Source organism: Phalacrocorax aristotelis, chromosome 1 (genome assembly GCF_949628215.1).
Source record: "Phalacrocorax aristotelis chromosome 1, bGulAri2.1, whole genome shotgun sequence".
NCBI classification, from domain to species: domain Eukaryota; kingdom Metazoa; phylum Chordata; class Aves; order Suliformes; family Phalacrocoracidae; genus Phalacrocorax; species Phalacrocorax aristotelis.
Genome location: NC_134276.1, coordinates 72638717 through 72651584, shown reverse-complemented (window position 1 = coordinate 72651584; position 12868 = coordinate 72638717). Strand labels below are relative to the sequence as shown.

General features: G+C 41.2%; 1 protein-coding gene across 1 annotated transcript in view; it reads right to left on the bottom strand.

Annotated features, from left to right (window-relative positions):
* Window positions 1-10586, bottom strand: part of TSGA10 (testis specific 10) — a 33877-nt gene extending 23291 nt beyond the window's left edge. Inside the window, exons 1-6 of the mRNA XM_075083123.1 lie at window positions 10530-10586; window positions 6570-6779; window positions 5780-5845; window positions 3534-3689; window positions 3017-3190; window positions 2766-2843 (exon numbers count right to left, since the gene is read on the bottom strand). Coding sequence (XP_074939224.1) covers window positions 2766-2843; window positions 3017-3190; window positions 3534-3689; window positions 5780-5845; window positions 6570-6779; window positions 10530-10586 — 741 coding nt within the window. The remainder of the gene's footprint in view (window positions 1-2765; window positions 2844-3016; window positions 3191-3533; window positions 3690-5779; window positions 5846-6569; window positions 6780-10529) is intronic.
* Between the last annotated feature and the right edge of the window lie 2282 nt (window positions 10587-12868).

The following is a 12868-nucleotide window of genomic DNA, read 5'->3' as shown; positions in this document are numbered from 1 at the left end:
CACTAACCTATCTCTGGCAAAAATGCTTACACTTAACATTTAAAGAACTGTCCTTTCTAAATTATTTGAAGCACCTTTTTTAAGATAAAAAATTCTCAGCCTCATCCCTCTCCTCATTTACTGCTTCTTTCAGTACTAATTTCTGTGTTGCTATAATCAAAGGTCAGACTGCTGAAGAGCAAGTCAGTAAGCCTCTGGTATGCAGTAACTTTTTCAATATTAGTGCCATAAATTTCATTTTGATGTATCACCCTCAAAGGTTACCAAATGAACTGAAGAAATAAGACGATGCACCTAAAACAAGACTATTCCAAATATTCGCTACACATCATTTGTCAAGCATGTGATTAAAGCTAATTTACTACTCGGAGTACTCAGAGCTATTTAAGCCGACAGTGTATTCTTCATCACAGATGCAGTCAGTTTAATATTATAATCCTTGGAACTATACTTAGAAGCTTGGTAGGATTTAAAAGATTGAAGAGGACAAAGAAAATGAACCAGAATTTATAACCACAAGACCTCGAAGAAAGATACACTACAGAAATCAATGTTAATCTATTTAAAAATCAAGTTCTACCAAGACTGTAAATATATTTTAAGATGTATATTCATTTTACTAATGTTCTCGTTTTCTGTTTTAGCACCATATGTTAGCAAACAATTGCACACACAAGTAACTTAAACCATATGCACTGGTTTTGACTGGGGTAGAGTTAATTTTCTTCGTCGTAGCTAGTATGGGGCTATGTTTTGGATTTGTGCTGAAAACAGTGTTGTTAACACAGGGATGTTTTCATTACTGCTAAGCAGTGCTCACACAGAGTCAAGGCCTTTTCTGCTTCTCACCCCACCAGCGAGCAGGCTGGGGGTGCACAAGAAGCTGGGAGGAGACACAGCTGGGACAGCTGACCCCGACTGACCAAAGGGATATCCCACACCATATGACATCATGCTCAGCATATAAAGGTGGGGGAAGAAGAAGGAAGTAAGGGGACATGTTTGGCATTATGGCATTTGTCTTCCCAACTAACCGTCATGCCTGATGGAGCCCTGCTTTGCTGGAGATGGCTGAACACCTGCTGGCAGTAGGAAGTGGTGAATGAATTTCTTGTTGTGCTTTGCTTGCATACCTGGCTTTTACTTTATCTATTAAACTGTCTTTATCTCAACCACGAGTTTTCTCACTTTTACTCTTCCGATTTTCTCTCCCATCCCACTGGGGAGGAGTGAGTGAGCAGCTGTGCAGGGCTTAGTTGCCAGCTGGGGTTAAACCACAACACCATATTAAACAGGACTTGCCAGAACAGTACAATTACGTTTGGTTTTGGAGCCTCAGGTCTTAATGACATACAAACATATGAAAATTCACTTTGGAATGGACTCCAGGAGGTCTCTAGTCTAAATTCCTGCACAAAGCAGGGCCAGCTCTGAGGTCAGGTTGTTCAGGGCTTTGTCCAGTCCAGTCTTGAAAATCTCCAAGGCTGAGGACTGCTCCACTGTCCTCATGGGAAAGAAGCATTTCCTTGTATTCAGCCTGAACACTTCTCATTTCAACTGATGCCCATCATTGCTCATCCTTCCACCATTCTTCCTACCTGTCTTGGTCTCTGTGGATGACAGTCCTGCTCTTGAGTATATCAAGAGTCTTCCCTAATTTGGTGTCACCTGCAAACTTTATGAGCACATATTCTGTTGCCTCCTTCAGGTCACTGATATTCAGCAGGACAGGCCTCAGAACAAACCCCTGTGGTGCTCCACATTAAAAGTCTCCAGGCCAAATTAACTGCCACCTGACAAGACTGAACATCCAATCAAATTTTCCCTCATATAGTTGCTCACCCATCCAGACCGTAACATCCTAACCTGGATACAAGAACATGGCAGATAACAGCACCAAACCTTGCTACTATCTTGGTAAATGACATCCACTGCTCTCAGCCTGTTGTTTCCCAACAGAAAAAACAGTGGTTGGACTCAATCTTAGCAGTTGGACTCAATCTTAAGGGTCTTTTCCAACCTTAACAATTCTATGATTCTATGATTCTAAAGCAGTCAGTTTGGGCCTGCAGGATTAACTGTGAACATCACAGAATCACAGAACGGTAGGGGTTGGAAGGGACCTCTAGAGATCATCTTGTCCAACTCCCCTGCTTGAGCAGGGACACCTAGAGCAGGGGCACAGGAACGCGTCCAGGTGGGTTTTGAATGTTTCCAGGGAAGGAGACTCCACACCCTCCCTGGGCAGCCTGTGCCACTGCTCTGGCACCCTCACAGGAAAGAAGTTTTGTCTCATGTTTAGCTGCAACTTCCTGTGTTCTGATTTGTGCCCATTGCCCCTTGTCCTGTCATTGGGCACCACTGAAAAGAGTCCAGGCCCATCCTGACACTCACCCTTCAGATATTTATAGGTATTAATGAAATCCCTCCACAGTCTTCTCTTGTCCAGGCTGAACAAACCCAAGTCTCTCAGCCTTTCCTCATAAGGGAGATACTCCAGCCCCCTGATCATCTTGGTAGCTCTCTGCTGGACTTGCTCGAGCAGTTCCCTGTCCTTCTTAAACTGGAGGACCCAAAACCGGACACAGTACTCCAAATGTGGTCTCACCAGGGCAGAGTAGAGGGGGAGGATAACCTCTCTCGACCTGCTGGCCACACTCCTTTTAATGCAGCCCAGGATACTGTTGGCCTTCTTAGCCACAAGGGCACAGTGCTGGCTCAGCTGTATTACATTTACAATTCCATAAGTAATTATTTTCCCTTACATTTTGAATGGTAGTTTCTAGCTCTTCAATTCTCTGTTCCAAATGAGCCTTTTCATTAAACGCAGTGTCTTGGGAAATCTGTATCAAATAACAATAAGAACACACAAAGAATAATTCTGAACTCACCACAGACATGTAATGCAATTAACTTTCAAGATTAGAATAGACATCTTTAGCAACTTTAATTACAGTACTAAGTAGTTTTCATGTTAAATAACCTTGGGGGCACTGGGGCTGGGGGGCAATCAAACCTTTAACTGCTCCCTGAGGCTATCGCGTTCTGTAGTCATCCTTTGGAAATCTGACAGTGCTGTATCCCTTTCAATCTCCACATGTCTTAACATAGCTTGAGCTGTCACAGTACTTTTACGAGTCCTGGGGCATTTGATAATTTCCTGACGAAGTCGGGAAATCTCTTCCTGTGCCTGTTTTTAATAACAGCAGCATAACAAAAAAATGGAGTAGATAAGGTAATATGTTACAGTGGCATGTGGCTGGTAATGCAGAGTGTCCCAGAAACTGTGCAATATCAAAGATGAAGTAATGATTTTCGCTTACATTCTTTGATTCAGAAAAACATTCTTAAGTGAGGACAGCACTTACAAACTTGTATTTAACTGAAAGATTCAAATCATAGAATTTCCACAACTTTTTTCTATTTTTAAAATATATGCTTTGCTTTTATTTTTTTACACAAACCTAGGATTTTTTTTCTTGCACATCATATTAAGTTATTTTAATTAATCATAAAAATATAAATAAAATTACCTGTTCATAAAGATTGACAATTTTGTCTCTCTCAGCTGTTAAAACTTTGAAGTTACCCTGAATTTCTGCCACAAGGCGCTCATATTTTTTCAGCGTTGACTTAAGTTCTTCACGTTCTCTCAATATTTGCAAAACTTGTGGATCAGAACTCACTCCCTTAAAGAATAAGGTGATATAAAGTTGAAGTACAGAAACAAAACTTGATATGCTTTCTTATTATATCTGGTTTGGAAATGTCTAGAAAAAGATTTAATAAGCCTTCAACCTAGTAACCTCTAGATAGTCAAGACTGTACATATATATTTCTTAGTATTAGAGACCAGATATACATACCAGTTTCTAAAATACACTAACTACACTAAAATGCATTATTCTGAGTGGCAAATGTCTATCACAAATGGTACTGACAATCATGTTAATAATTACTTAATACGTAAGCAGTTGTCAGTAACCATTTAAAGTGATAGACACGCATGCAGTGTAAAGTGGCAGTTAAGTTCACATTATTGGCCCATTCCTCTCTTACGCACCCTTCTGTTTATAAGTGATTAGTTTTTCTTCCTGGTATTAATGGCTTTGGTAGTTTAGCGTAAGATAAACCAACATTTTAAAAAAACACATTCCTCCTCTTGCAAAGTGTTTTCCCAGCCTCACCTGGATGGATGAAAATTTTTTTGACATGCTGCCACATGAGGTTTGCTTAGGATTTGAAAATGCATTTCTAAATACCCTCAGCAAATTCTGTCTCACATTTACAGTACTGTCTGTCCGGTTCCAACGTCTTAATAAAGGTATCAAGCCTTGAAGGTGACTTCACTTGCTTTATTTCAGCTTCTGTTTCTAAAATAACCTGCATGCGCAAAAATGATTCACTGAAATAGAACTTTTGTAATAAATGATATTTCAACATAAAATGGATAAACATACTCTTCAAAATGAAGATGAAGCAGATATCTAAAATAAATATCCATTTAATACTTTAAAATAACTTCTGAATGTCTGTAGTTTGGCTTTTTTGTTATATTGCAGAATACGTCTGAATCTCCTAAAACGGATCTAACAGGACAGAAAAGGACATAAAAGCTAAATGTAATTAACTTGGAATATATCTGTTCAAAACTAAGGAGGACAATTAAGTAGATTTGTATTGGAATATATAATGAGTTTTTAAATGTGAAAGAAATTGGGCCACTATGTTTGCTTAAGATCCATGGAAGGAAAATTTTTTAAATGGAAATATAGTGTGCAAATAAGTACAGTTGAAATCCAGGAAATCATGTAGGGCCCTAAAACAGATTTTGAAGATGAACTGCAATTCCGAAGTTCAAAATTGCACACCAAATCCCTCTCCATTACAATCTATCTGTTGAAAGTACCCGGACCCATGAAAGTTTAAGTACCTAGGGAACACTAAACTCTGCAATTTTACTATTTTTGTTAAGGCACATGCAGAAGTAAGTCTTTAAATTCCTGAAAATTTATAAATTAATCATCTAAATCTCTCAGTGAATCTAGGTCTCAAATCCCAAACTTTCTGGCTAAAGGATCAAAACTTTCCAGGATAATTGAGCAGTAAGCTCTACATGGTCAGTGGTTTGGGTTTTTTTCTTTTCCAGAGGGGGGTTATTTGCAGAATTGTGGCAGAAGCTCAAATATTTTATACAGGAATGAAAAAACCCAGCCACTCCCACCTCCCTGAAATTTGAGACAAATCTTTAAATTCAGTAAAAAATTATTATCTTGAACACAAGAAAATTCCCTATCAATTTATACTGGAAGAAAGTGAATGAGTCCACTTACTAAATTCAAATGTTAATTTCAATTAGATTTACCACTGACAAATGTTTCTACAATTACAACATTGTATACATTTCAAAATATACCAACAGTATCATTACACCTTAAGGAAGACAGATTAAGGTAAAAATTTTAAAGAAAAAATTTTACTTTTTTCTGTTTTTCAAGTGATTTACAAGGTATTAAAACAGTTATATGCAATGTAAGAAAAAATTATTAAGATTCACAAAAGCAAAATCATTACAGGCTAGTTGCAAAACAGAAACAGATTACTGTCCATGTAGAGACAGTGAACTACAAATGAAAACAGATATGTTTATCCATTGTATAACTTGTCTGTTACCAGTGAAAACAAAGTAAGTGAAATTCACTTGTACAAGTATTAATTTAATGTGGAAACAACCTGATTTCATAGCTACATCTCTATTAAGGATACAAATTTAACTCACAGATTTCAGTGTTTTCACCATGTGTTCCAGCTTCTTTATCTTGTTCTGCTGGTGTTGAATTTGAATCTACCATAAAAAAAATTGAGAGGAAGAGATCCATTAATTTTGTATAAATGTTAGTGCAGAGCCAGCATTTTAGCTCAACGGTCTAGTCCAAAGGAGCATTTTGTACATGTTTTCTAGTTTGAATAGGCTAAAACCATACAATTTAGTAACAATAAACTTAATCTACAAGGGAATCAGTTGAAAGTTTTATCTTCATATGCAGTCCAGGATTAGGAAAAACAGTTAACAGCTGAGTTACTCTCAGGTTAGTGAATGTAAAGGGAAGCATGAGATACCTTTTCCCAGAACTGACTGACCAACAAACTTTTGAAAACAGGGACTGTTTGACTAACACCTATGGGCTAAAGAAGTAAGCATGTAGTCACACTAATTGCAAACAAAGGATATGCTTTCTCCCATCTGACCACTACTACTAAATCACATAATCGTACGTGCATAGAATGCAATTTGCTATTATTCTGTGAAATCAAAAGCAGTTTTCAATGAAATTACATTCTTTCCAACTGCACGCGTGATTTAGTCCTTGAACCATTCTACAATTGAATACTACCACACTGGCCAGAACCTACTCCTTCATCCCAGCAAATATACTTCAAAGCAGAGATGAAAGCTAGAAATCCAGCCCAAAATGTTAAAAAAAACCCAACCAACAAAAAAACCCCAAACAGTTCCCCATAATATTAGCAAACGTAAAAATATCACTGCACAATATTAATTCTAATACCTTTGCTTCCTCAAGCTCCTTATCAGCAGTGTTCAGTAGCAATTCTTTTTCCAGCTGCTCAGACAGTTTGCCAATTACAGCCAGTTCTTTAGACAGATGATCATTTTTATAGGTGAACCTATCCACTTGACTTCCCACCACTTGATCCTTATCAAGCAGTTGTCTGACATGTTGCCTTAGCTCATGGTTTATCTCCTTCATATCTTCAATCTGTGAGGACAAGGAGGAAGGAAGTATTCTACTTCATCTTTTTTTGATGGATTTGCAGGAAATATTTAATAATAAGAAGTAATTTACACTTTAAAAAATCAGTATATGTCATTCAGAAATGAAGAATATGCACACTACTAGCACCATTTTGAAAAGATTGATTTTTACTTCACGAAGGCCAGCAGAAATGTAGCACATCAGGTATTAATCCTAATTCATCAAATAATCAATATAAGATTAATAATTTCCCCCAAATAAAACTGTCTTATAAGAAATATTATATGGCCTTTTTGTAAGAAACCAGAAGATGCTATTTTGGCACCATCAACATATTGTAACAGCTCTGTCGATTGGAGCATTAAAGCCTCATAAATCTTTTCAATTTTCTGAGTCCTCAGATTTCTAAAATCCCAGCCTAATCAAGATATGGATACAGTGCAATGCAGAAACTCCATTGTTTGCACATGCTGATCCTGTAATGCATGAATAATCAGTATCACTGAATATGGAATTCTGCAACATTCACTCGATTCTAATATTCAGAGAGTTTTCTTCAGGTACATCTTTGAAAGGTCATGGCGGACAGGAGAGGTGCCCAAGGACTGGAGGAAAGCAAATGTCACTCCAGTCTTCAAAAATGTCAAGAAAGAGGACCTGGGAAACTCTAGGCCAGTCAGCCTCACCTCCATCTCCAGAAAGGTGATGGAGCAGTTCATCCTGGAGGTCATCTCCAGGCTTGTAGAGGACAAGAAGGTTATCAGAAGTAGTCAATATGGATTTACCAAGGGAAGATCATGCTTGACCAACCTGATAGCCTTCTATGATGGCATGAAGGGAGAGCAGTGGATGTTGTCTATCTTTACTTCAGTAAGGCATTCGACACTGTCTCCCACAACATCCCTACAGGTAAAATTAGGAAGTGTGGATTAAGTGAGCAGACAGTGAGGTGGATAGAGAACTGGCTGAACGGCAGAGCTCAGAGGGTCGTGAACAATGGGGCAGAGTCTGGATGGAGGCCTGTCACTAGTGGTGTTCCCCAGGGGTCTGTGCTGGGTCCAGTCCTGTTTAATATATTCATCAATGGCCTGGATGAAGGGATAGAGTGTAACCTCAGCAAGTTTGCTGATGATACCAAACCGGGAGGAGTGGCTGACACGCCAGAAGACTGTGCTGCCATCCAATGAGACCTGGACAGGCTGGAGAGCTGGGCCGAGGGGACCCTGATGAAATTCAACAAGAGCAAGGGCAAGGTCCTGCTCCTGGGGAGGAACAACCCCACGCACCAGGACAGGTTGGGGGCTGACCTGCTGGAAAGTGGCTCTGCTGAGAAGGACCTGGGAGTGCTGGTGGACAACAAGCTGACCCTGAGCCAGCAATGTACCCTTGTGGCTAAGAAGGCCAACAGTATCCTGGGCTGCATTAAAAGGAGTGTGGCCAGCAGGTCGAGAGAGGTTATCCTCCCCCTCTACTCTGCCCTGGTGAGACCACATTTGGAGTACTGTGTCCGGTTTTGGGTCCTCCGGTTTAAGAAGGACAGGGAACTGCTCGAGCAAGTCCAGCAGAGAGCTACCAAGATGATCAGGGGGCTGGAGCATCTCCCTTATGAGGAAAGGCTGAGAGACTTGGGTTTGTTCAGCCTGGACAAGAGAAGACTGTGGAGGGATTTCATTAATACCTATAAATATCTGAAGGGTGAGTGTCAGGATGGGCCTGGACTCTTTTCAGTGGTGCCCAATGACAGGACAAGGGGCAATGGGCACAAATCAGAACACAGGAAGTTGCAGCTAAACATGAGACAAAACTTCTTTCCTGTGAGGGTGCCAGAGCAGTGGCACAGGCTGCCCGGGGAGGGTGTGGAGTCTCCTTCCCTGGAAACATTCAAAACCCACCTGGACGCGTTCCTGTGCCCCTGCTCTAGGTGTCCCTGCTCAAGCAGGGGAGTTGGACAAGATGATCTCTAGAGGTCCCTTCCAACCCCTACCGTTCTGTGATTCTGTGATTTGCAATTGTGCTGACTATGCCATATGATGAAAGTGGTCTGTAAGCAGATAAAATTACTGATCACTTAATGCTTTATAGACTCAAAAACCAATACCACACTATCTTGAAAATATGGATAGCCGTAGAAAAAACATAAAGTACAAACAACCTTCACTCCTGTCATGTCATTGCATTCTGCTCTAGCTCATGACAGGTTGTTCCATCAATGTAAACCGGGGGGAAGAATGCTACCATTTAACTTCCTAGGCACAAAAGGATGCAGAAGAGCAACACTTTGTATTTCAGCTATATCAAAATAGAGGAAATACATGATAATAAGAAACATGGATATACCTTATGAATTATCTCTATCAGCATCCTCTCAAATATAGAGCAAGGCCAGAAACATTTATAAGTGTTCAAATTTTGTACAATTCAGCTGAACATAGAGATATGGAGCTAATTATCATCAACTTGCAGTACTGCTGCTTATGTTTCCTCATAAATCCACAAACACTTTTAAATATAAGAAAGAAGAAAAAGATGGGTGCTTTCTGGCAGCTTTCTCAGAATAACTATGATAAAGTAGGGTCGCTGGAATGAGTCCCTCAGTGAAAGATGAATGAGCCACAGTGAGACAGGGTGGATGGTAAGCACACCAGTGCCTCACACTGCTATTCAATGCCTGACAGTCTGCTCCTGTTAGAATACTGGAAATAGCCCACAGGTCTAACAACAGAATATGAACATGCAGTTACCCACCAGCAGGAAATTATCACCACCAGCATGACCGCAACAGTTTCTCTCCATGCTCAGATTCAAGAGTTTCAAGGAAATTTAAGGCAGCTGGTTCACTGAGTTATTTCTCTGACATGTTCACCTTCATCTGAATCGAATCTCTGCCACGAAGTATCGGTCTGACCATCAGCCTCAAGGTGTTTTTAAGCACCAATGTAAGTGATAATTTTGTTTAGGAGTAAGCTGACTCAATTTTGGGTATCTACAGAGAGGTGTTTCTAGAAAGTTATTCCCCTGATTGATTTTAGGCATTCATCCTAAAATTAATCATGCCTTAGGAGTATCTCTGATAATAGAGACAGCCTAGATGTCTCTATTACAGTCATCATCACCATTGACACATCAAAATAGATGAGGTGAATCCCATCCTCATATTCTGTTCTTTCTGAAAGAGGCACTTACAACTTTCTGCAGTTATATGCATTGCCCTAGTCTTTCCAGAAAGGGAAGAGATTAGAGTAATTTGCAAGCTACTGGTACCTTCAGTATCTTGCTGAGCATTGAGGACTCAAATTAAGAGATAGAGTAGATAGTATTTGCTCACTCACAGTACTATTTTTACTCAACTTGTGAAAGGGAACTTTTTGAAAGACATGACAAAAACTATATTTTCTTCAAAGAACTATTATTTATGCTAGCCACAAAGCAGTAAGATTTAATTACCGCTGTTGACACATTTCCTCTGAATTGCGGTAACACAGCCCCCTTGCCGCTGGGATGAAACTTCGCACCAAGACCACCCTAAGCTCCATGCAGCACTAAAGACGCTTGCAGCATGACAAAAACAATTCAGAGTAAGCTTTTTTCACTGATTAAGTCCCCAAACCTGTTTTTGAGTTCCGAGTATTTCAGTGATTAACCATTTAAGACGCTCCTTCCCTCCTTGTTCTCCACAGCATAGACAGCAACAGTCCCTGAAAGACCCGCTCCCCCTGTGCCCCTCGCCACACACCCCACCCGGGCGGTGTCTACCTTGGGGCGACCCTCCGCTCTCCCCTCCCGGTGCCCTGGGGACCACCAGGTGCTCATGGTGGCTGCCGGGGCCAGGTGAGGCGCCCGCCCGCGGCTGCAGCCGCCGCTCCTGCTCTCCGCCCTGGCCCAACAGCTGCCTCCCTCCGCGTTCCCTGGGCGCCTGGTGACGGCCGCCGCGCCCTCCCAACCGCCCCGCCCAGCCCGCCAGGCAAAGCTCTCCACAGCGGGAGCACGGCTAAGGCAGGAGGTAGTCTGCTTTTTTCCAGGTAGCTGAGTGAAAGCCTTGGCTGGTCTGGATTATTTTGAAGGGCCGTAGGCACCCCGACTCCAGCTCTCCCCCGAAGGAAAAGCCCTCCGTAACCATTACATTCTCACAATGACAGGACCCGAGAGAATGGCAGGAAGATGTGCCAGGGGAGGTTTAGGTTGGATATTAGGAAAAGGCTCTTCACCCAGAGGGTGGTGGAGGACTGGAACAGGCTCCCCAGGGAGGCAGTCACAGTGCCAAGCCTGATGCTATTCAAGAAGCACTTGGACAACATACCTCGGACACATACCGTGAATTTGGGGTTGTCCTGTGCAGGGACAGGAGTTGGACTTCATGATCCTCGTGGGTCCCCTCCAACTCAGGGCATTCTGTGATTCTATGAATGTTGCCCTTCCCACCGAGGCTGCCCCATTCCCTTGGGCTGGCAAGTCCTGCAGGGCAGAAGCTGAGCACCTGTGATGGACATACCAACTTCTGTCACGGTACCACCACAGCAGCCTACCCAAGTAGCTCTGTATAGCGAGCATGCGGTCTCTCTCTGTGCTTCTGTCCTCTTTAATCTTGCTTTTAAAGATGATCATAATACCTGTTGTCCTTACAGGTGTGTATGACTGAAATGCTAGAGGAAAAACCAAGTGAGAGATTAGAAATAAATCTAAAAACTTGTTTAAAAACCTGAATCAGAGGACAAAAAAATGTAAGAACATATGCACTGTAAAATCTTGCACAAAGTCATCAGTAAAACTCTCTTTCAATTAATTCTGATGTAAATATTTATGAGCACTGTCTTCATAGAAATTTTCATTATTTCTCTCTCTACTTGGTTTCACCTCGGGAGTTTTTGAGTAACTCTCCTCTAACAAAATTAAACTTTCAGAGATCTGGTTTATGACTTCTAGCATAGTTCCTCAATAAAGATTACTGTAGTCAAGAAAAGGTGCTCATATTTCTTTTTAGTTTTAAATAGCAACGAATATTAAGTGACTGGTTGCTGCTATATCTTTTTGCATGGCTTTTTTGTTGGGCGCGGGGGGAGCTAAGCCAAGCCGCTCCTCAAGTGACATAATGTTCTCTCCAGACCTCGACCAACAAAAAGACAACTTCTTCAAATAACAGTTCAATTCTTCATAGGTCTTGGGGGGGTGGCGACAGGGCGGTGGGTGAATATCACAGATTGGCATACTCTGACATGTGCAATAATACCTCCCATTGTTGATTTCAGTGGAATTCTTTGGTTTTAAAACACCCTCAACTACCTTTAATTCAAACCTCCCTGGGCCCATCTGCACACGTGCAGCACAGGCTTCACCCCTGATTAATCTGAAAGCCTCACAGGAAGACAGGGAAAAGCAGTGCAAGCAACGCTTACAGGTCAGAAGTCTTCAGAGACAAAGCCAAGCAGCTGTGCCTTGTCAGTCCAGGCCCAGGAAGGAAGATGGGTATTCTAAACCTGCCACAGTTGATCACCTGGGACAGACAGTGAGCTCAGGCAGCTCAGTTTAACACCCCTACTCTAATTAGGTTCATCTCTTTCAGAAATTAATATCCAAGGAGACACTTTTGCAGATGAAAACTCCCAACAATTGCCATACAATCTCTGTGGCTTGACAAGAACAAAACAAGTGTTAGATGACAAAGACTTAATCTTGTGAAAATAGCCTTCCTTTAATTAAACCTTATCTTCTGTCCAAACCCCGTCTAATTTACATACATATTTGTAAGATATATGTTGTATTGTCCAGAACAAGTATCTCCTTCAACATTACACTTGTTTCTTGACAGCGTCAAGCAACCCTAGTCGGAACACATTCCTGTTTTTTAATGCTAGTACTAATGTATTAACTGGTTTGCAAACACTGTAAACTTAAAACATCAAGGTATTACACGGCTAATTATGCTTTTCTTTATTCCAGTAACATAATCATATGAAAGAAATTACATCTTATGTTTTCTTATACCCCAGGATAGGAGTTCTTATTTACAGCACCTCTAGCTGCACACCTCTTCTTGGATAGACGAGATTGGCTTGCACAGACAGGGACAAGAAGACTGGCACCTTTGAAGAAAGTGA